This window comes from Ranitomeya variabilis, chromosome 1 (assembly GCF_051348905.1).
Source record: "Ranitomeya variabilis isolate aRanVar5 chromosome 1, aRanVar5.hap1, whole genome shotgun sequence".
Classification (NCBI taxonomy): Eukaryota; Metazoa; Chordata; class Amphibia; order Anura; family Dendrobatidae; genus Ranitomeya; species Ranitomeya variabilis.
In genome coordinates, this window is record NC_135232.1 from 587782095 (window position 1) to 587806812 (window position 24718).

General features: G+C 46.8%; 1 protein-coding gene across 1 annotated transcript in view; it reads right to left on the bottom strand.

Moving 5' to 3' along the window:
- Window positions 1-2126: 2126 nt before the first annotated feature.
- The window catches only part of LOC143806743 (SLAM family member 5-like), a 37807-nt gene continuing 15215 nt past the window's right edge, over window positions 2127-24718 (bottom strand). The window contains exons 3-4 of the mRNA XM_077287633.1: window positions 23568-23825; window positions 2127-3472 (exon numbers count right to left, since the gene is read on the bottom strand). Of these exons, the coding sequence (XP_077143748.1) occupies window positions 3330-3472; window positions 23568-23825 (401 nt within the window). The 3' untranslated portion in view covers window positions 2127-3329. The remainder of the gene's footprint in view (window positions 3473-23567; window positions 23826-24718) is intronic.

Sequence of the window (24718 nt, forward strand, 5' to 3'; positions counted from 1 at the left end):
GTCTGTTTATTTCCCATTTTTCTTTTCAATATTAGCTATGACTACCCTAGGTGACGTTTGGACAATCACTTACTCTATGGTGATGTCTCGTTGCCTTCTCTCCTAGGGAGCTAAAATATTGAAGGGCTTGTCTGCTCCGTTTCTTCTAATATGCAGGACGTACTTAAGTGCTATTATGCACACAGACCCAGCAACACCATACAGATCACAAAACTTTCTGTGTCAGTTAGCATACTTGTCCCAGGCTCATGAAAACCGCGTCCTGGGCTCATTCTATCACACCTTATCCAGGGAATGTAGAAACAAGTTCTATAGGAGAGTCAAGCATGGGCGGAGGTCTCCCAGAAGGACGCAACCACATGACCCAGTTAGGCTGACTTCACCAATAACCTTGTTCTAACAATCGTGGCTTATTGTTCTACGTACTTCTATTCTTCTTTCACAACATGTCACAACCTTCACACTGTTCACACACTGTTCACACACTGCCAGGGACTAGACGCATAAATCTATACAATATGGTAACCCGAGTTCTATAGGTATCTACTCACTACTAGACTAACCCAGCATGACACGGCTCATAGAGATCTTTCGGATAATACAGGGCAGATAAAAGAGAACTAATAATGTCTCTTACCTGGCCAGGTTTTTTTTTTTTTTTTTCATTTGCCGTCCATTATCCCAGATCTCCGTTGTCCGTATCCGCAGGTAAATCTTGAGTAAATACTCTCGCCTCGGGTCCCTGTTCGGGCGGCCAAGAAATGTTGAGTCCTTATCCGTCCCTGGCTTTCTGATGTAGGAAAATCCAAGTAATGACACACAGCACAAGAGATGTGTATTCATGTGCAGGGATCGCCCAGGAGCTCGCCTCTGACTCACTGGACGCTCCCTCCTCCTTTATATGGCAAAGAGATAAGCATTTACAGACATGCGTACAAGCACTCATATCCTCTAACAAAGAGTATCTATTCTACTGGTAACGTTCAACTTCTGGAATGTAGGTTAAAGGTCACAATAACAAGAAGGAATGCGTCCATAAAAGGAAATGTCTATTTTACTCAAGTTTCTTCATATTAAGCCAGACGTCTCTGAATAGGAAGACAAAATGGATTCTTCAATCTGATCTCTACACAGCATACTCGGGAGAAATTGCACTACAAATTATATGGTGCAGTTTCTCTTGTTACTTTTATGAAAATGCAATATTTTGTGCTAAAAACATATATGTGGGGAAATTTAGATTTTGATTATTTTTACAGCTCAACGTTATAAACTTCTGTGAAGCACCTGAGAGTTCAATGTGCTCACCACACATCTAGATCAGCTCCCTGAGGGGTCTAGTTTCCAAAGTGGTGTCACTTGTGGGGGATTTTCATTGTTTAGGCACATCAGCGGCTCTCCAAATGCGACATGGCATCTGCCAATTGTTGCAGCAAATTTTGCATTCAAAAAGTCAAAAGGCGCTCCTTCACTTCCGAGCTCTGGTTTTTCTCCCTCATACGGGGTATTGGCATGCTCAGGAGAAATTACACAACAAATTTTAAGGTCCAATTTTTCCTGTTACCCTTGTCAAAATAAAAATAAATTGGATCTGAAGTAAAAAATTGGATCTGAAGTAAACCCCTCAAAGTGACTCCAAATGTGATGTGGTCCCTAAGAAAAATGGTTTTGTAAATTTTGCGGGAAAAATTAAAAATCACTGATCAACTTTTAACCCTTATAACTTCCTAACAAAAAAAAATGTGGTTCCAAAATTGTGTTGATGTAAAGTAGACATGTGAGAAATGTTATTTATTCACTATTTTGTGTGACATACAGTGGGTACGGAAAGTATTCAGACCCCTTTAAATTTTTCACTCTTTGCTTCATTGTGATTTTTTTTCCAGTCAAGATGAGGTGCAGAGTGTACACTAATGGAAAAAAAAAGAACTTTTTTGAATTTACCAAATTTCCGTTTTTTTCACAAATAAGCGCATAATAAGCATACTAAAGAAATCTTACCACTATAATGAAGTACAATATGTAATGAAAAAACATTCTCAAAATCTTCAGGATCCGTTGACGCATTCCAGAGTTATTACCTCATAGAGTAACAGTGGTGAGAATTGTAAAAATTGGCCCAGTCATTCATGTGCAAACCACCCTCAGGGGTAAAGGGGTTAAAATGTTTATTTTTATAGAAAAAAATACCATAGATGTAATTTTAAAAGCATGAGACAAGAGAGGAAATCATTTATACACTGATATTTTTTGTGGTAAACCTCTTAGACAATTACCTAGTTACATAGCTACCTAATTACACAGTTAGCTAAAAAGGTTAAAAAAAGACAAAGTTCAAGATTTCTGGGTTAATTATACATCAATTGTGACATAATTTATATCCCATGTGATATGAAAAATTCATTGAGACAACACAGCATTTCATCTTAATTATGCCAAACATTTATTTTCAATAGACCAGGGAGACATAGGCTATTATCTGAATGTTGAATATTGAATTTGTGTTTTTCTTTAGTTGGACAAGAAGCATGGACTATTGTCATATGAGTCTGAATGTTGACTTTTGAACTGATGTTTGTGAATTGATGAATGGCTACTATTTATCTCTTATACCAGCTCCTACGTTTATTGTAATGCTTTCTTTGGATGACAGGGATGCAGGTTCATTGGACAATCGTTGTTTGCTAAAATGTTGATTATCCATTGTATGAGTCCATGCAGTTTGTTGACTTGCAAACACTGATGGATAAACTCTGACCCCTCGAACAATAAAAGTCAATCTCATCCCCCATCCCCCCTGACCTGAGGAGGATGCCTGAAGGACAGTTGTGAACTATAAAAGGGGGAAAAGCCTGAGCCAGGAAGGGGGAAAATCCAGAGGAAGGACGAGACTCTGTAATTTTGCACCATCTTAGCTATTTTTTGTGAGTGTCTCAACAAGCATCTAGTGATTTTTTTAAAAGCTATGACTACTGCTAAAATATCATTTTCCTAAATTTTAAGATAATTTCTAGTACAAGCCTTCTTAAATAATTTCTTTTACTGTCTAAAGTCAAGGAAATTGCACAAAGGGGAAGTAAATTAGACAGTTGCCATAACAAATAGCAGGAAGACATCCGGCTACTAAATGAATGTATGATGGTCCATACATACATGAGAACTTCAAGACCAAGTCTAAACTACGAGACTGATTGGGTACCTGGACAGTTCCACACAGGAGCAGTTGGGAATTGTTAAATAGTTAGAGATTTTTGTTGTTTTAGACGAGACTAGACCCAGTTTTATGGAAAAAAGTTATTCAAAGTCCAGTACTGGCCATTGTAGAACCTTTATCCATTGTCTCCCGAGCATGCCACCACCTCTGTTTTTATGTGATGTCCAAGAATCATGACGATAATTATCAATATGCAACCAGCCAGGTTAATTCTTATTATGTTCATGATGGTATAGTATCCAGATTTCTGTTGTCTCCCTAAAATGAATGAAAAAGAAAACAAAAAAAAACATAACAATGTAAAAATTGGTGTAACTTTAATGGTTATTACTCTAGGTGCCAGTTTCCACAAGGAAAAGCAGGCTTGGTATTCCTCTCATGCAGCCAGCGTCCTACTCTACACTGTTGGAAAAAAAAGACAAAACAGCTGTCTGTGGGTAGAGAACTTTTTGTTTTCAAGTAGACTTTGCTGTAAATATCCAAAGTTATGAGGTGAGACCTGTAAAAGGGTCAGACATTGATTTATAGGGTAGCACTGTAGGGTAGTTTACTTTATCTTGGAGGACAGCTAATTTTTCTAAGAAGCCTGTCCTATAAATCTCCCTATGTCAACTGATGGCCTCCAAAAGGAGAAATGGTAACCCCTGCATCTTAGTGTTACATTGTTGATGGGACTTATTTTTTTTAGTAGGCTTATACTAGAATTTGGGTGCAAAACAGGGAAAATAGCCGTAATTCCTGCGTCTCGTAAAAACTCACACAACTGACCATGCTCCTTTGTGGTCTTTAAGTGAATCTGTTGTGGATGTTATCATGCTGGGTTTTAGCCATCCTTTGTCTGCATCTCCATTCAGTGTACCCTGCATCTTTGGGGTATGTGCACATGGAGTATACTTGCAAAGTGTTCAGAGCAGAAACTGACTGGAAACTCTCCAAATCCTCTTCTAAATCACAAAACTCTTAGAAAAATGTGAGTTTCTGCTCCAAAAAGTCTATGTGTGTACATAGGCTTAGTCCCTCCTAAGGCTATGGAGTTTTTGAGGCAATAAAAAGTATGAGTTATTCAAGTGGATAGCACTTATGTTTTGGGGGAGCTCATGGAGTTTTTATTTTTCGAAGTGTTTCCTGTTAAGTTTTAGATTATTTTTTTCCTGAAGTGTACGGTGTAAGGAGGCTAATGGCTATGTAATCAATGCGAGGTATGAGTCACAGGAATGGCTGCTCCCTGTGATGTAACCTGGAATATTTTTCTTTAGTGCACGTAAGCACTAGGATGTCGTTTAGTGCACCTGGGTCCAGGTTGCAGGTACCTATGAGAGATGGCGGGTCTGGTTACCACATACCTCACCCGTGGGTGTGGCTCCAGCCTACATAATGGAGGCTGTTATTTGGCACATGGTCTGTGTCTTGGGAATGAGGAAGCTGCTCGACATCTGGAGCATGCAAAGAGAGCTCAAGGTCGGTTGGAATTGGGGTATGACAATCTGGTGCCACAAAATGGACATGGTGAAAGTGATGTATGGTAGTTCTCTAAAGGAACAGGAGATTTTGAGGGATCACATTTCAGAGCCCAATGCTTATAGTAGGTGGAGAGCGTCCCCTCTACTGGTAGTTAGAGATGACAGGGACTTGTTTCCCCAGGGCCCTGGACTGCGGTCAGGTGTTCATCCCCATGGGTTTGAACAGAGGGGGAGGATATGTGGTGTACCAACTAATGGTTTATAGAGAGACAGGTGTGTATCGCTCAGAGAGGTCTGGTGCATTCTAAATCCAGGACAAGTTGCTGGGGTTTGTAGTCCCACAAACCTGTATTTCTAGTAAAGTGATGGATGGGACTGGCTAACCACACACCTCCAAGGGGTGTGCTCCTGTAAAGACAGGAAGGTATTTTGTTTTCTGTGTGCAACACATGGAAGAGAGGCCCATGTGTAGGACTGGAGTGGTGGAGTGTTCCTTTGGAGTCCAGCAAGCACTGAGGATCAGGCCTGACAGGACCTAAAAGAAGCCAGGTTGGGAAACCTGAGGACTAGGGTTGAGCGACTTTTACTTTTTCAGGATCGAGTCGGGTTTCGCGAAACTCGACTTTGTCAAAAGTCGGGTCGGGTGAAATCGGCCGATCATTGCGAAAAGTCGGGGGCCGACTGAAACACGAAACCCAATGCAAGTCAATGGGGAATAAAAGTCGGCAGTGAGTGGAGGACAGGAAAACACCTACAGAGCCCATTTTAATGTCAAAAACATCAATTATTGTTACTTAAGCTTGTCAATCTTAATTAACCTTATAATAATAGTTAGGTTTTGAAAATTGGGGGTCATTTGGTTAAAGTTGTGGGGGGGGGGAGGGCTGGCTCAATTTTTTCTTGGGCCCAGGAAATGTGGAATACGTCACGGCGGTGGAGCAGGGAGAGGTAAGTATTTCAACTTTGCAAGTGCTGTGATCCAGAGCAAGCAGGGGGGCCCACTCGTTCGCATTGGCACTGGCACTGGCACAGGGCCCCTCAAAGTACGGCGTTGTGTTTGACGGCGGGGGCGCCTCCCACCGGCAGTGACACTTTTGCGTACTATGACGGGCCCTGTGACAGTGACGTCGCCAACGAGTATGCCCCCCCACCTGATGAAGGAACCTGCACTTTTATATGCACCTTCCTCTTTGTCCCCGTGTAAGGTGGTATAGTATGCGGGAAGGGGGACCTGTCTTTCAGCAGGGTCAGATTCTGGCTGTGTAGAGTGCAAGGGGAATGTAGTGGTCTGGGTCAATGTACCAGCAGACCCATCAAGCAGTGGCTGGGTAATAGGCAGGATGAGGAGGAAACACAGATATAGGCCCAAAATAAAAAAGGAGACTAAAAGCAGAAAAAAATTGGTAACAGGAGTAAACAGGCAGCATTGCTTTGTTCAGTGGAGGACAACAACAAGCAGCAGCAGACACTGTTAGTAGGGCCCAACCAAACTAGTAGGGCAAATACAGTTTCAAATTCTAAATACAGGCCGAAAGCCTGTAGATTGAAACTCAGCTTTGTTTCTTTGAGGAAACCAAGAGGCAGCAGAAGACGTCACTAGGCCCAAACCAAGAACCAGGCCAAATGCAGTTTCATATTGTTGATAGAGGCCGAAAGCCTGTAGATTGAAACTCAGCTTTGTTTCTTTGAGGAAACCAAGAGGCAGCAGCAGACGTCACTAGGCCCAAACCAAGAACCAGGCCAAATGCAGTTTCATATTGTTGATAGAGGCCGAAAGCCTGTAGATTGAAACTCAGCTTTGTTTCTTTGAGGAAACCAAGAGGCAGCAGCAGACGTCACTAGGCCCAAACCAAGAACCAGGCCAAATGCAGTTTCATATTGTTGATAGAGGCCGAAAGCCTGTAGATTGAAACTCAGCTTTGTTTCTTTGAGGAAACCAAGAGGACAGCAGCAGACGTCACTAGGCCCAAACCAAGAACCAGGCCAAATGCAGTTTCATATTGTTGATAGAGGCCGAAAGCCTGTAGATTGAAACTCAGCTTTGTTTCTTTGAGGAAACCAAGAGGCAGCAGCAGACGTCACTAGGCCCAAACCAAGAACCAGGCCAAATGCAGTTTCATATTGTTGATAGAGGCTGAAAGCCTGTAGATTGAAACTCAGCTTTGTTTAGTAGAGGTAGAGTGGGCACACTCACCTGTCCAGGCAAACGGCACTTGCACGGGTGCTTGCGCCAAGTGGTGACCACGGTCCTGTGGGGGGAGTCAGCCCATTTAGGGAGGTATAAAAATGGCCTATGGTGGACATTCAGCAGCTGCAAATGGAGGAATTGGCAAAGTCAGTAAGAGGAGGGCAAAAGCGAGTCATTTATCACCCAAGCTACGTGTCAGCAGGGGAAGGTGGGGCAAAAGAATTGGCAATCCATGATTGGTTCATTTTAATGAAGGTTAGATCATCTACATTTTGGGTAGCCAGGCGTGTCCTTTTTTCAGTCAGTATTGAACCAGCAGCACTGAAGACTCTTTCTGAAAGCACACTGGCAGCAGGGCAAGCGAGCTCCTGTAATGCATGTTCTGCCAATTCGGGCCAGGTGTCTAGTTTAGATGCCCAGTAATCAAAGGGGAATGACCTGTGAGGGAGAACATCGATAAGGGATGAAAAATAGTTTGTAACCATACTGGACAAATGCTGTCTCCTGTCACTTTGAATAGATGCAGCAGTCCCTGTTGTGTCAGCGGTCATTGAAAAATCACTCCACAACCTTGTCAGAAAACCCCTCTGTCCAATGCCACTTCGGATTTCGGCACCTCTAGCACCTCTGTCATGTTGCCCCCTACGGCAAGTGGGAGGACCATCACCGCCTCTGTGTGCTGGGAATGCCTAAACCAAACGGTCTACAAGAGTTGCTTGTTTGGTAGCCAATATTTGCTCAAGGTTCTCATGTGGCATGATGTTTTGCATTTTCCCTTTATAGCATGGATCCAGGAGGCAGGCCAACCAGTAATCGTCATCGGTCATCATTTTGACAATGCGGGGGTCCCTTTTTAGAATACGCAAGGCATACTCAGCCATGTGGGCCAATGTTCCTGGTATCAATTCACTGGTCCTGCTGGGTTGAGGAGCACTTTCTTGGAAATCCACATCACAAGTGTCCCGCAAGAAACCTGTACCTGACCTTGCAACGCCACCAGTTTCAAGTGGCCCCTGAGAAGCATCCTCCTCCCATACATAGTCATCCCCATCATCCTCCTCTTCCTCTTTGACCGCCACCTCGTCCTGGACAGTTCCCTGACCAGACAATGGCTGACTGTCATCAAGGATTCCCTCCTCCTCGGCTGCAGACTCCAGCTCCTTGATGTGCGTCAAACTTTGCATCAGCAGACGCATAAGTGGGATGCTCATGCTTATGATGGCGTCGTCTGCACTTGTCAGCCGTGTGCATTCCTCGAAACACTGAAGGACTTGACAGAGGTCTTGTAGCTTGGACCGCTGCACACCAGACAACTCCATGTCTGCCATCCAACTGCCTGCCCGTGTATGCGTATCCTCCCACAAATACATGACAGCACGCCTCTGTTCACACAGCCTCTGAACCATGTGCAGTGTGGAGTTCCACCTTGTTGCAACGTCGATAATTAGGCGGTGCTGTGGAAGATTGAGCGATCGCTGACGGTTCAGCATACGGCTGGAGTTTACGGGCGACCGGCGGATGTGTGAGCAAAGTATTCGCACCTTCAGGAGCAGGGCTGGTAACTCCGGATAATTTTTAACAAAGCACTGCACCACCAGGTTCAAAGTGTGAGCCAGGCAAGGTATGTGTTTGAGTTGTGAAAGGGCTATGGCAGCCATAAAATTCCTTCCATTATCACTGACTACCTTGCCTGCCTCAAGATGTACACTGCCCAGCCATGACTGAGTTTCTTGCTGCAAGAACTCGGCCAGAACTTCCGCGGTGTGTCTGTTGTCGCCCAAACACTTCATTTCAAACACGGCCTGCTGATGCTTCCCACTAGCTGTTCCGTAATGGGACACCTCGTGTGCAACACTGGCAGCTGCGGATGGAGTGGTCGTGCGACAGCGCTCTGTGGATGAGCTTTCGCTTCTGGAGGAGGAGGAGGTGGGGTGGCGAACGTCTACAGCCAACTGTTTCCTAGATCGTGGGCTAGGCAGAACTGTCCCACTATTGCTGTCCCCTGTGGACCCTGCATCCACGACATTAACCCAGTGCGCCGTGATGGACACGTAACGTCCCTGGCCATGCCTACTAGTCCATGCATCTGTTGTGAGGTGCACCTTCCCACTGACAGACTGCCTCAGTGCATGGACAATGCGGTCTTTGGCATGCTGGTGGAAGCTGGGATGGCTTTTCTCGCAAAGAAGTGGCGACTGGGTAGGTCATAGCGTGGTACTGCGTAGGCCATCAGGGCTTTGAAAGCTTCGCTTTCAACCAACCGGTAGGGCATCATCTCTAACGAGATAAGTCTGGCAATGTGGGAGTTCAAACCCTGTGTACGCAGATGACAGGATGAGTACTTTCGTTTCCTAACAAGAGTCTCTTCTAGGGTGAGCTGGACTGGAGAGCTGCCTATGGTGGAACTAGCGGTGGTGGTGGTTGTGGACATGGCAGATTGAGAGTGAGTTGGTGATGTTGGCCTACATACAGTGCTTCCTACCAATAACCTTCTGATTCCCTGACTGCTTTGGCCTAGCGACGATCCCTCCACATTTGCTGCTGGTGTCCTAACCGGTGGGCTTACAGTGAGGGAAGCAATGTTGCGGTGCTGACTACCTTCATTCAGACCTGGTGCACCAACGGTACGGGACGTTAGGTAGTTAGTCCAGGCTTGCAAGTGCATGCTGTTTAAATGTCTACGCATGCACGTTGTATTTAAATTGTTAAAAATCTTCCCTCTGCTAAAGGTCTTTGAGCATTTTTTACAGATCACTTTTGACTGATCATTGGGATCTTGGTCAAAAAAATGGCACACTGCACTCTTCCTACTATGGAATTCCTTTTCAGGCATTGCACGCTGTGCGACTTTCACAGGATGGCCATGCTGTCCTAAAACTGGTTTTGTCAAATGTTTTTTGCCTGATACGGGCCTGCCAGATGACAGCTGTTGCGATGTAGATTGGTGCTGCTGTGGATAACCCTCCTCCGCTTCTGAGCTACTGGCAGCGCTACCCTCTTCCCCCAATGGCTGCCAATCTGGGTCAACAACTGGGTCATCTATCACCTCCTCCTCCTCAATGTCATGTGCACCTTCCTCAGTGTCACCGTGTAAGGTGCTATAGCGTTCGGGACAGGGCACCATAGTCTCATCAGGGTCAGATTCTGGCTCAGCAAACTGCGAGGGCAATGTAGTGGTCTGACTCAATGGAACAGCATCATAATCCAGCTGTGGCTGTGCATCAGTTCACTCCATGTCCGATTCTTCTAGTAATGGGCAGGGTACAATTTCCCTTTCTAACCCAGGCACGGTATGTGTAAAGAGCTCCATGGAGTAACCTGTTGTGTCGCCTGACGCATCTGGAGCGCCCCCACTGCCGCAGGGCCGAGGGGCACCCGGTACCGGGCCTCTGTGTCTCGGTTCTGGGGTTGTCACGGTGGCTGGGCCCGGTCCGTGACCCTGCTGAGGGGCGTCCAGTGAAAGTTGAGAATGTGATGAGGTTGTGGTGCGGTGCAGGTCGCAGTAAATAACGAGGACCCCAGGTTGCAGTCTCTTTACCTCTTTACTGAAGGCTTCAGGATCCTCAGTCCGGAATACGGTTAACCGGGCTGCGTGAGTCCGGCCGGTCCGATGGCACCTCCAGAGTTCCCTTTGCAGGTGGAAATCTGTGCCTACCTTCTAGCGCTTGTGTGTTGTGGTCCTCCCCTGCTGTGCTTACGGGATAGTCCCCACAACTGTTGTGTCTGTTTCTGAAGTTCCCTCACAACTCGATTTTGATGTTCTTCTTCGTCCCCCCAGATGATATGGCTAGGACGCACCCGTATGACGGGTAAGCTCGGAGCTCTTCCGGGACCCTAGTGTCGCCCCTCTCCAACTGTTGCCCCCTATGTCTTCTTAGGTGATTTGAGTGAGACAGCCCGCCTATAACTAACTGTCCTGCCGTAGGTTTGAAGTAAGGCCTGGAGCTCAATACTTCCTCGGCGTTTCTGGCCACCGGCTACGCGCCTCAGTAGGATGTTGCCTCGTCTTACAGCACGACTCCTACTAGTGTTTCTCCTTGTTGCGTTGATCTCGTTTCTCACTCAGCACAATAAACCTCGCTTCTTGTCCTTTCTTGGGGTACCGCCGCGATGAAGTGCAGGCACGGTCCCGTAACGTTCTTTCCTATTCGCTAGGCCTCTGTCAGGATCCCACCCCTGACAGGGACCTGTTGTGAATTTGCTTTTTGCTCCCTCTAGTGGTTACTAGTTTTTTGACTCTGGTTTTTCTGTCATTCCTTTTATCCGCACCTGGGTCGTTAGTTAGGGGTGTTGCTATATAAGCTCCCTGGACCTTCAGTTCTATGCCTGGCAACGTAGTTATCAGAGCTAGTCTGCTGTGCTCTTGTCTACTGATCCTGGTTCCAGTTATATCAGCTAAGTCTGCCTTTTGCTTTTTGCTATTTGTTTTGGTTTTGTATTTTTGTCCAGCTTGTTCCAAATCTATATCCTGACCTTTGCTGGAAGCTCTAGGGGGGCTGGTGTTCTCCCCCCGGACCGTTAGACGGTTCGGGGGTTCTTGAATTTCCAGTGTGGATTTTGATAGGGTTTTTGTTGACCATATAAGTTACCTTTCTTTATTCTGCTATCAGTAAGCGGGCCTCTCTGTGCTAAACCTGGTTCATTTCTGTGTTTGTCATTTCCTCTTACCTCACCGTCATTATTTGTGGGGGGCTTCTATCCAGCTTTGGGGTCCCCTTCTCTGGAGGCAAGAAAGGTCTTTGTTTTCCTCTACTAGGGGTAGCTAGATTCTCCGGCTGGCGCGTGTCATCTAGAATCAACGTAGGAATGATCCCCGGCTACTTCTAGTGTTGGCGTTAGGAGTAGATATATGGTCAACCCAGTTACCACTACCCTATGAGCTGGATTTTTGTATTCTGCAGACTTCCACGTTCCTCTGAGACCCTCGCCATTGGGGTCAGAACAGTTTGCCAGGCCAATATTAAATGTTTAATGCATTGCAGAAGAGGGATTATAAGAAAGAAGATTCTGAGTTTTTTTTTTCTTTTTCCCCTTTACCTCAGAGTGGCTATGCTTGCTGCAGACATGAATGTCCAGACCTTAATTACAAGTGTGGACCAGCTGGCTACTCGTGTGCAGGGCATACAAGACTATGTTATCAGAAATCCTAGGTCAGAACCTAAAATACCGATTCCTGAACTGTTTTCCGGAGACAGGTTTAAGTTTAGGAATTTCGTGAATAATTGTAAATTGTTTTTGTCCCTGAGACCCTGTTCATCTGGAGATTCTGCTCAGCAAGTAAAAATTGTTATTTCGTTCTTACGGGGCGACCCTCAGGATTGGGCTTTTTCGCTGGCGCCAGGAGATCCGGCATTGGCTGATCTTGATGCGTTTTTTCTGGCGCTCGGTTTACTTTATGAGGAACCCAATCTTGAGATTCAGGCAGAAAAGGCCTTGCTGGCTATGTCTCAGGGGCAGGACGAGGCTGAAGTGTATTGCCAAAAATTTCGGAAATGGTCCGTGCTGACACATTGGAACGAGTGTGCACTGGCCGCTAATTTTAGAAATGGCCTTTCTGAAGCCATTAAGAATGTTATGGTGGGTTTTCCCATTCCCACAGGTCTGAATGATACTATGGCACTGGCTATTCAAATTGACCGGCGGTTGCGGGAGCGCAAAACCGCAAATTCCCTCATGGTGTTGTCTGAACAGACACCTGATTTAATGCAATGTGATAGAATCCTGACTAGAAATGAGCGGAAAATTCATAGACGCCGGAATGGCTTGTGCTACTACTGTGGTGATTCTACACATGTTATCTCAGCATGCTCTAAACGTATAGCTAAGGTTGTTAGTCCTGTCACCGTTGGTAATTTGCAACCTAAATTTATTCTGTCTGTAACTTTGATTTGCTCACTGTCATCTTATCCTGTCATGGCGTTTGTAGATTCAGGTGCTGCCCTGAGTCTCATGGATCTCTCATTTGCTAAGCGCTGTGGTTTTACTCTTGAACCATTAGAAAATCCTATACCTCTTAGGGGTATTGATGCTACACCATTGGCAGCTAATAAACCGCAGTATTGGACACAGGTTACCATGTGCATGACTCCTGAACACCGCGAGGTGATACGTTTCCTGGTTTTACATAAAATGCATGATTTGGTTGTTTTAGGGCTGCCATGGTTACAGACCCATAATCCAGTCCTGGACTGGAAGGCTATGTCAGTCTCAAGTTGGGGCTGTCGTGGTATTCATGGGGATTCCCTGCCTGTGTCTATTGCTTCTTCTACGCCTTCGGAAGTTCCGGAGTATTTGTCTGATTATCAGGATGTCTTCAGTGAGTCTGAGTCCAGTGCACTGCCTCCTCATAGGGACTGTGACTGTGCTATAGATTTGATCCCAGGCAGTAAATTTCCTAAGGGAAGACTGTTTAATCTGTCGGTACCTGAACATACCGCTATGCGTTCATATATCAAGGAGTCTCTGGAGAAAGGACATATTCGTCCGTCTTCTTCCCCTCTTGGTGCGGGATTCTTTTTTGTGGCAAAAAAGGACGGATCTTTGAGACCTTGTATTGATTATCGGCTTTTAAATAAGATCACTGTCAAATTTCAGTATCCTTTACCGCTGTTGTCTGACTTGTTTGCCCGGATTAAGGGTGCCAAGTGGTTCACCAAGATAGACCTTCGTGGTGCGTACAACCTTGTGCGCATTAAGCAGGGTGATGAATGGAAAACCGCATTCAATACGCCCGAAGGTCATTTTGAGTACTTGGTGATGCCTTTTGGGCTCTCCAATGCGCCTTCAGTTTTTCAGTCCTTTATGCATGACATTTTCCGGAAGTATCTGGATAAATTTTTGATTGTTTATCTGGATGATATTTTGGTTTTTTCTGATAATTGGGATTCGCATGTGGAGCAGGTCAGGTTGGTCTTTAAAATTTTGCGTGAAAATTCTTTGTTTGTCAAGGGCTCAAAGTGTCTCTTTGGTGTACAGAAGGTTCCCTTTTTGGGATTCATTTTTTCCCCTTCTGCTGTGGAGATGGACCCAGTCAAGGTCCGAGCTATTCTTGATTGGACTCAGCCCTCGTCAGTTAAGAGTCTTCAGAAGTTCTTGGGCTTCGCTAACTTCTACCGTCGTTTTATCGCTAACTTTTCTAGCATTGTGAAACCTTTGACGGATATGACCAAGAAGGGCTCCGATGTAGCTAACTGGGCTCCTGCTGCCGTGGAGGCTTTCCAGGAGTTGAAACGCCGGTTTACTTCGGCGCCTGTTTTGTGCCAGCCTGACGTCTCACTTCCCTTTCAGGTTGAGGTGGATGCTTCGGAGATTGGGGCAGGGGCCGTTTTGTCGCAGAGAGGCCCTGGTTGCTCTGTTATGAAGCCTTGTGCCTTTTTCTCTAGGAAGTTTTCGCCTGCCGAGCGAAATTATGATGTGGGCAATCGGGAGTTGTTGGCCATGAAATGGGCATTTGAGGAGTGGCGTCATTGGCTCGAGGGTGCTAAGCATCGTGTGGTGGTCTTGACTGATCACAAAAATCTGATGTATCTCGAGTCTGCTAAACGCCTTAATCCGAGACAGGCCCGCTGGTCATTGTTTTTCTCCCGCTTTGATTTTGTTGTCTCGTATTTACCAGGTTCAAAGAATGTGAAGGCCGATGCTCTTTCTAGGAGCTTTGTGCCTGATGCTCCTGGAGTCGCTGATCCTGTTGGTATTCTTAAAGATGGAGTTATCTTGTCAGCTATTTCTCCGGATCTGCGACGTGTGTTGCAGAGATTTCAGGCTGATAGGCCTGAGTCTTGTCCACCTGACAGACTGTTTGTCCCGGATAAGTGGACCAGCAGAGTCATTTCCGAGGTTCATTCCTCGGTGTTGGCAGGTCACCCGGGAATTTTTGGCACCAGAGATCTGGTGGCCAGGTCCTTTTGGTGGCCTTCCTTGTCAAGGGATGTGCGGTCATTTGTGCAGTCCTGTGGGACTTGTGCTCGAGCTAAGCCTTGCTGTTCTCGTGCCAGCGGTTTGCTCTTGCCCTTGCCTGTCCCGAAGAGACCTTGGACACATATCTCCATGGATTTCATTTCTGATCTTCCGCTATCTCAGGGCATGTCCGTTATCTGGGTGATATGTGATCGCTTCTCCAAGATGGTCCATTTGGTTCCTTTGCCTAAGCTGCCTTCCTCTTCCGATCTGGTTCCTGTGTTTTTCCAGAACGTGGTTCGTTTGCACGGCATCCCTGAGAATATTATGTCAGACAGAGGATCCCAGTTCGTTTCCAGGTTCTGGCGATCCTTTTGTAGTAGGATGGGCATTGATTTGTCGTTTTCGTCTGCTTTCCATCCTCAGACTAATGGACAGACGGAGCGAACCAATCAGACTTTGGAGGCTTATTTGAGGTGTTTTGTCTCTGCTGATCAGGACGATTGGGTGACATTCTTGCCGTTGGCTGAGTTTGCCCTTAATAATCGGGCTAGTTCCGCCACCTTGGTTTCGCCTTTTTTCTGCAACTCTGGTTTCCATCCTCGCTTTTCTTCGGGTCATGTGGAGCCTTCTGACTGTCCTGGGGTGGATTCTGTGGTGGATAGGTTGCAGCAGATCTGGAATCATGTGGGGGACAACTTGAAGTTGTCACAGGAGAAGGCTCAGCGCTTTGCCAACCGCCGCCGCGGTGTGGGTCCCCGACTTCGCGTTGGGGATTTGGTATGGCTTTCTTCCCGCTTTGTTCCTATGAAGGTCTCCTCTCCCAAATTTAAACCTCGTTTTATTGGGCCTTACAAGATATTGGAAATCCTTAATCCTGTATCTTTTCGTCTGGATCTTCCTGTGTCGTTTGCTATTCACAATGTATTTCATAGGTCCTTGTTGCGGCGGTACATTGTGCCTGTAGTTCCTTCTGCTGAGCCTCCTGCTCCGGTGTTGGTTGAGGGCGAGTTGGAGTACGTGGTGGAGAAGATCTTGGATTCTCGCCTCTCCAGGCGGAGGCTTCAGTACCTGGTCAAGTGGAAGGGCTATGGTCAGGAGGATAATTCCTGGGTGGTCGCCTCTGATGTTCATGCGGCCGATTTAGTTCGTGCCTTTCATGCCGCTCATCCTGATCGCCCTGGTGGTCGTGGTGAGGGTTCGGTGACCCCTCACTAAGGGGGGGGTACTGTTGTGAATTTGCTTTTTGCTCCCTCTAGTGGTTACTAGTTTTTTGACTCTGGTTTTTCTGTCATTCCTTTTATCCACACCTGGGTCGTTAGTTAGGGGTGTTGCTATATAAGCTCCCTGGACCTTCAGTTCTATGCCTGGCAACGTAGTTATCAGAGCTAGTCTGCTGTGCTCTTGTCTACTGATCCTGGTTCCAGTTATATCAGCTAAGTCTGCCTTTTGCTTTTTGCTATTTGTTTTGGTTTTGTATTTTTGTCCAGCTTGTTCCAAATCTATATCCTGACCTTTGCTGGAAGCTCTAGGGGGGCTGGTGTTCTCCCCCCGGACCGTTAGACGGTTCGGGGGTTCTTGAATTTCCAGTGTGGATTTTGATAGGGTTTTTGTTGACCATATAAGTTACCTTTCTTTATTCTGCTATCAGTAAGCGGGCCTCTCTGTGCTAAACCTGGTTCATTTCTGTGTTTGTCATTTCCTCTTACCTCACCGTCATTATTTGTGGGGGGCTTCTATCCAGCTTTGGGGTCCCCTTCTCTGGAGGCAAGAAAGGTCTTTGTTTTCCTCTACTAGGGGTAGCTAGATTCTCCGGCTGGCGCGTGTCATCTAGAATCAACGTAGGAATGATCCCCGGCTACTTCTAGTGTTGGCGTTAGGAGTAGATATATGGTCAACCCAGTTACCACTACCCTATGAGCTGGATTTTTGTATTCTGCAGACTTCCACGTTCCTCTGAGACCCTCGCCATTGGGGTCAGAACAGGGACCCCCCTGAATCTTCCCCTGCAACACCCTCTGCCAAGGATGTTGCCTGGTTCCAACCCAGTCAGCTTCTGACTAACTTCCTATCTAACCCCCAGTTTTACCTAATACATAGCACCCTTAGCTCCCCCTGGAGGCCAGACTGTGAAGTGTATTGGTGTCTGTGATACCTGGTCAGGTGAACTCCTTCAGTGCCATCAGACGTACAATAGCCCCCCTTAGCGGCGGAGCATCAGTACTGCAATGACCAGGACTCTGGGGCGCTGCACTCCCCCCCGGTTAAATCTAGTACTCCTGGACTGGGAAGAAAACAACAATACATGTCAGCAAAAAGACATACAATTTTTGAAATGCAATAACAAGTAAACTTGAACAGAGCTTCCCTTTATGGGAGGTGAGGACACTTGAACGTTACAAACATGGTTCAATATTTTAAATAACATACTATAAATAACTTCTCTTACCCAACCGGGTATTCTACTTAGTGCAATTTCTGAGCAATAATTTAACATTGCCTTTAAGGACGTACACACTGAATCCACTAAAGACCTTCTTATAAAACACTATAAGGCTAATCAACTTTTCTTCATTTTCCACCTTTACATCTGCAGGACCGCCTGTCTATCTGCCCCAGGCCTACTGCCTCTCGTTCTGTTGCAGGACCGCCCCTTTCCGCCTGGGCCTACTGCCTTTCTGCTACTATACACAGTATAGAACTTATCAACCTTCTCTCAGTTCAAGATCACTGAGCCATCTCTGTATGGCTCCTAGGAGGACTCACCGACTAACCCCGTACGGGTTCACTTCCTGTCCTCATTTTCTAACACATTATTAAACATTTCTTACAATTAACTAGCTAACTACATATAACTTTTACATGTAAGCATTATTCGACTTTAAGTGCTACCATTGAACGTCCCCTTGAAGAAGGGACCAAGTCTCTCGGAGGTAGTGCAACTTCTCAAGCTGCAAGTTCGTGTACAGCAAGGACTCCGATACTGCTTCCAGGAACAGTTTCTTCGCAAAGAGTCCTTTTCTTTGTAAAACCAATAGAGGGCACCTTTAAGAAGGTGCAAACTATTTACAATAAGTTTGTAATCATGCAGTGTTCATGATCCAGCAGTTCTTTTCAACAATGATGAATGAGAAACAAAAGCAAAAACAAAAAGGCAAAATAGGGATCCCGGGTAAACTAAGGGATCCCTTTAAGAGTTAACCCTAGACGGGTTGTAGCAGCAGAGGAACACACAGAAGGACGAACAGTTAACTATATACAACTTTGTCGAACATTAGGGCTTCATAGTATGTTACAAGACATCAGCTGGTAGTGGACATCTCCTGACCGTGGCGGCTTCGGTCCCTGGTCTCCGGCTGATGCGGTGTCAGTATCGGTGGTTGGTCTCTCGGGTGCAGTCAGGTCACCCGGTGTCTGGATTCGAAGGCTAACCCTAGCTGTGAGCTCAGTAGCCGCAACAAGGCGTACGGTGGCGATAGTAGCAAGATCTGTCAAGTCTGGTTCAATCATGGTCGAGGCAACAGGTGACGCCCCCTCAGGCCCACATCGTTGGACGTTCCGAGTGCACCATCCTTGTGCACTCCGGTGGCGGGTGTAGGTCACCTGATCCCCCTTTTGCAATAGTGGGTCACCATATCGGTTGCGGAAAGGAGTCTTCACATCGTGACTAGTAACGAAGACGTCAGTTGGTAGTCCCGGTTCCTGTATGGAGCCCCAACCCCGCTTTGGGTGAAAGGCCAGCACAGTTCCCCGCTTTACCACGTCTTTCCTGCCGCGCGCAGGCTTTGGGTGTTGTACTTTCAGCGCATCAGTCTGTTCTGTCTCTTTTCGGTTTTTCCAATGTAGGATCAGGCATTGTTTATATTGTTCCCAAGTGAGCACAGCAAGGGTGAGGCCTTCCTCCTGAGCTCCATCTGGCCCTATCCAGGGGGTGTCCCACTGGAGGATCACCCCGTCTGAGCTCACGTCTAGGGGTTCCCCCATCTTGGTCGGTAGTGGAGGCACCAGTTTCCCCATCGTGTCTGGAGTCAGCACCACCCGCTCCACTGAGAGGAAACAGTTATTGTTGGGGTGAGGAGCGGTCGTGGGAGCGGGACCGGTCAGGGGAGCAGGATCGGTCGGGGGAACAGGATCGGTCGGGGGAGTAGGGGCGCCTTCCATACCTGCGCCTGATGTGATTCCACCGATGTCGATCTGTTCCGTTAACAAGGACACTGGAGTCGGCTGCAGCCCGGACCGCGGCTCCTCCAAGGCGGCCTCCCGATGTGGCTCCGCTCGCCATGGCTCCGTGGTCAGGATAGGCGGGCTCGGATCCTCCGCCAGCGGCTCCAAGGAGTTCAGATCCTTCAGCTGCGGTGGATGCGGATCCGCCTCTGGTGGGTGAGGGCAAGCCGGGATCACTTCGCCGTCGCTCGGGTACTTGCTGATCATCATCGCTGTCCGGCATTCGGCGGCAACGCATGCACCTGGCTCCGCCATTTCTCCAAGGTCGAGCTCCCTCTTCACCTCGTTCCCGCCGTTGCAAATCAGTTGGCGGTTCTCTGCTGCTGGGCAGGTCGTCATCTCGCAGCAGAAGTCGGAGGGGGTGGTCGCTACTTTTGGCGCCGCTTTGGTAGTCTCCTCCCATGGCACACCCTTCTTCCTCTGTGCTCCCTGTGGCGCTGCAATGGCGGCAGCTTTTGGCGGGAACTTTTGGCGGCAAGTGGCAACACACAGCCTTTGCAATAAGTCACAGTCCAAGTACAATAAATCACAGTTCCAAGGCACACATGACCTGATTCTTCAGGCTTAAGTACATCCTGTTCGTGACACCAAGTTGGAGCGCCCCCACTGCCGCAGGGCCGAGGGGCACCCGGTACCGGGCCTCTGTGTCTCGGTTCTGGGGTTGTCACGGTGGCTGGGCCCGGTCCGTGACCCTGCTGAGGGGCGTCCAGTGAAAGTTGAGAATGTGATGAGGTTGTGGTGCGGTGCAGGTCGCAGTAAATAACGAGGACACCAGGTTGCAGTCTCTTTACCTCTTTACTGAAGGCTTCAGGATCCTCAGTCCGGAATACGGTTAACCGGGCTGCGTGAGTCCGGCCGGTCCGATGGCACCTCCAGAGTTCCCTTTGCAGGTGGAAATCTGTGCCTACCTTCTAGCGCTTGTGTGTTGTGGTCCTCCCTTGCTGTGCTTACGGGATAGTCCCCACAACTGTTGTGTCTGTTTCTGAAGTTCCCTCACAACTCGATTTTGATGTTCTTCTTCGTCCCCCCAGATGATATGGCTAGGACGCACCCGTATGACGGGTAGGCTCGGAGCTCTTCCAGGACCCTAGTGTCGCCCCTCTCCAACTGTTGCCCCCTATGTCTTCTTAGGTGATTTGAGTGAGACAGCCCGCCTATAACTAACTGTCCTGCCGTAGGTTTGAAGTAAGGCCTGGAGCTCAATACTTCCTCGGCGTTTCTGGCCACCGGCTACGCGCCTCAGTAGGATGTTGCCTCGTCTTACAGCACGACTCCTACTAGTGTTTCTCCTTGTTGCATTGATCTTGTTTCTCACTCAGCACAATAAACCTCGCTTCTTGTCCTTTCTTGGGGTACCGCCACGATGAAGTGCAGGCGCGGTCCCGTAACGTTCTTTCCTGTTCGCTAGGCCTCTGTCAGGATCCCACCCCTGACAGGGACCCCCCTGAATCTTCCCCTGCAACACCCTCTGCCACAGGATGTTGCCTGGTTCCAACCCAGTCAGCTTCTGACTAACTTCCTATCTAACCCCCAGTTTTACCAGATTGTGAGGAGTGGCCTAATACATAGCACCCTTAGCTCCCCCTGGAGGCCAGACTGTGAAGTGTATTGGTGTCTGTGATACCTGGTCAGGTGAACTCCTTCAGTGCCATCAGACGTACAATAGCCCCCCTTAGCGGCGGAGCATCAGTACTGCAACGACCAGGACTCTGGGGCGCTGCACATCCTTCACTTTTGGTTTGGGAGAAGGACACAAGGAAACGTCTTGTTCCTGACCGGGAGCATCCACTGACGACTGGCTGCTGTGACATTTTGAACTTTGGGAAGAGGAGGCCAAAGAGCTAGAGGCTGAGTCAGCAAGGAAAGCCAAAACTTTTTCCCGCTGCTCCGGCTTTAAAAGCTGTTTTCCTACTCCCAGGTAAGGGAGCCTTCGAGGCCTTGTGTAGCCAGACGATGACGCAGGCTCAACACCTCCAGCCTTAGGTGCTACTGTGCTTTTGCCACTACCACCAGATGCAGCACCACCATCAGTACCAGGTGACAACCCACGGCCTCTTCCACCAGACTTCCTCATTTTTTGGGGGGAGACACAGAACCACAACTCTGGCCCTGTGGTATAACAGTAAACTATGAACGTGGCAGAAAGTGGCTGCCTGATATATACGACACACTAGCAGTACAGCAGAATATACACTGTGTGCGAATTTTAATCTCCCTTTTTTTGGGGGGGAGACACAGAACCACAACTCTGGCCCAGTGGTATAACAGTAAACTATGAACGTGGCAGAAAGTGGCTGCCTGATATATACGACACACTAGCAGTACAGCAGAATATACACTGTGTGCGAATTTTAATCTCCCTTTTTTTGGGGGGGAGACACAGAACCACAACTCTGGCCCAGTGGTATAACAGTAAACTATGAATGTGGCAGAAAGTGGCTGCCTGATATATACGACACACTAGGAGTACAGCAGAATATACACTGTGTGCAAATTGTAATCTCCCTTTTTTTGGGGGGGAGACACAGAACCACAACTCTGGCCCAGTGGTATAACAGTAAACTATGAATGTGGCAGAAAGTGGCTGCCTGATATATACGACACACTAGCAGTACAGCAGAATATACACTGTGTGCGAATTTTAATCTCCCTTTTTTTGGGGGGGAGACACAGAACCACAACTCTGGCCCAGTGGTATAACAGTAAACTATGAACGTGGCAGAAAGTGGCTGCCTGATATATACGACACAGTAGCAGTACAGCAGAATATACACTGTGTGCGAATTTTAATCTCCCTTTTTTTGGGGGGGAGACACAAAACCACAACTCTGGCCCAGTGGTATAACACAACACTATGAACGTGCCAGAAAGTGGCTGGAATTATTATTTAAAAAAAAAATAAATAAATAACAAGCTCCCTACAATGAGCTCAGGACAAGTATGGCAGCAATAAAAAGGACTGCTGAACACAAAAATGTGGACAAATAAACAAGATAGGTAACTGTGCAGAAAGGAGCAACAGGAATTTTGCTTTTAAAAAAGCAGTTGGTTTGCACAGCACCGTGCACACAGCTATGCAGCTGCTGCACTAAAATACGACCTCCACTGTCCCTGCACAAAAAGGTGGTGTGGGACAGTGAAAATCGCTCCAGCACAAGCGGTTTGGGGGTTAATCTTTCCTCCCTAACTATGTCCCTGCTTCTGACGAAGCTGCAGCAACCTCTTCCTACGCTCAGATCGGCAGAAGTAAGATGGCAGTCGGCGTGCACGCCCCTTTATAGCCCCTGTGACGCCGCAGACAGCAAGCCAATCACTGCCATGCCCTTCTCTAAGATGGTGGGGGCCGAGACCTATGTCATCACGCTGCCCACACTCTGCGTCCTCCTTCATTGGATGAAAAACGGCGGTGGCAGCGTCATATGAAACGCTACTTTGGCGCTCTGATCGTGTACCGCATGGCCGATCCCACACTAGGATCGGTTCGGGTTTCATGAAACCCGACTTTGCCTAAAAGTCCCCGATTTGTGAAAATGACCGATCCGTTTCGCTCAACCCTACTGAGAGGACCTCTTAAGCAGGTAATCCTGAGCCTGGGTAACTGTGTGTGTGTTTGGCTCCAGACCGAGCCTGAATACTGGACCATAACAGGCCCGTGTGAGCACAGGTTTGACAGAGCAAAGCCATGTTCATGGACATTGTCATGTTGTTTGTCAGATATAAAGGCTGTTTACTTTGTGTTTGTGATGCTGGGGTTATGGAGCAATAAACCCAGGTGAACTTTTAAAGTAATAGAGTGTTGTATGTATGTATTATCGCTGCCAAGCGAGTATACCCCAACCCGCTAGTGATCGCTACACTACAACGGGTATGGAATGGAGGTACAATCATCATGACACACAGGCGTCTTTTTCCTGGAGCATTTTTGCCTGATTCTGTCTGGTGGTTCCCTGAGTGCCTTTTGCAATATCTTTAGCTGGAGGTTTTTTTTTTACATTGATACAGTATAAAGTAGTGAGCAGCTTCCTAGCTGAAGTTTCCTAAAGAAGGGTCGGGTAGCTTCTTTTCACTGCTTGGCATCTTTGCAAACCTCAAAAGCTTGGAAACTTCCCTGACTTCTTAAATAGTTTAGAAACATTCCCCAAACCCCAGAAACCAACCAGGTACTGAAGAAGGAAAGCATTTTTTGTCTGAGCCCCAACATTCAGAGGCCCATTTAGGGGGCTTCTAGAAACTGGCTGCTGTTATTTATATAAAGAGCCACATCTCTTCAGGAACAATTGGGAAAAGTTGGCAAATCTGCACAAAATTTACACATTTTAAGCAATTTTTTTAATATTGTTTGATTACTAATATTCGTGTTTCTATGGTTAGAGGTTCCAAATAAAATATATGCATTTTTCTCAAATAGTAATACTTCTCCCTAAATCTTACAAGCTTAAATTTAAGTCAGTTTGCCCCTGTCATATAGTGATCAGGATGTTCTATAATTTTTTTACGTGAAGATCCTATATGAGTGTAATAATAATGGTATAATACTGTATATGAATAATAATTCGTAGGAACAATCTGTAAAGTATAGCTTTACCTTTCTTGCAGTATTCCCAGGGGGTGACCGATTTGGAGGTGTTTGTCGTGGGGTTCCATGCTGTACAGGTGTAGATGACTTCTGGATCGGGGTTTCGCACATCTACAACATTACCGGTCACATTTACATAACTCCTATCCGAACTCTCCCACACAATGGTCACATCTGATCGCTTTACCACGCAACGGAAGGTCACGGTACAAGTTTCATTACTGGAAACCTCATGCTCAATCTCAATATTATCATCTAATAGCATTCCTGGGGGAGATATTAGAAGGAAATGTATGTTTAGATATATAAGCCCATTTTCTCATTTGATCGTCTCAAAGAATTAATATTTTTAATTAAATGTAATTATTTTAATATTTCTTAATAACTACGATCCTCCATGCCCCTCGTCAGCTTTGTGGCCCTTCTTTGTACTTGATTTTTAGCTCCAAGCATCCCTTCAATGACCTGGTTCCCAGAACTGAACTTAGAAGCATCAGGTAGGCATCGCATGAACACCAAGGCCCTTCTATACAGGTGACTGTTCTAGCTTTTCTCCCGCAAGAACCATTCGATCCCAGTAGATCATTAGTGATGAAATGCAGAACTTTACAGTTATCCGCACTGAACCTCATCTACCAGTCTGCTGAACGTTAGCACCCCCTAGTGATACAATAGAAAACTACTCTATTTCTTTAAAACAGCTCAATGTCAGTAGGCAGCTGTAAAGGATGTTGTTGCATCGTCATAAAAAACTAATAAGGTTCTAGAAAGCACTTCAGTATTTTAATGCTTCATTACATATAGAAAGGAAGTTAGCGCTTTAACAATAAGTAGGTATTGGTTATAAAATGCAGTCAAAATTGTGGTCTATTCTTTCTAAGTATTTACAGTGCCTTGAAAAAGTATTCACATCTGTGAAGTTTTCTACATATTTCATGTTACATGCACAAGCTTAACCCCTTAAAGACAGCCAATAAGCATTAAAATGGCAGTCATTAAGGGGCCTTATTCACTTATTGCCATTTTAAAATGGCGATTGAGAATGAGGTAATAGCGCCACTGGGCGATGGAGGTGCCCGTGGGTATCAGCTTTACACAAGACCCACTTAGGTACCATCGGACCCCCGCAATGAGAATCGTGGGTCCCGATGGTTACCATG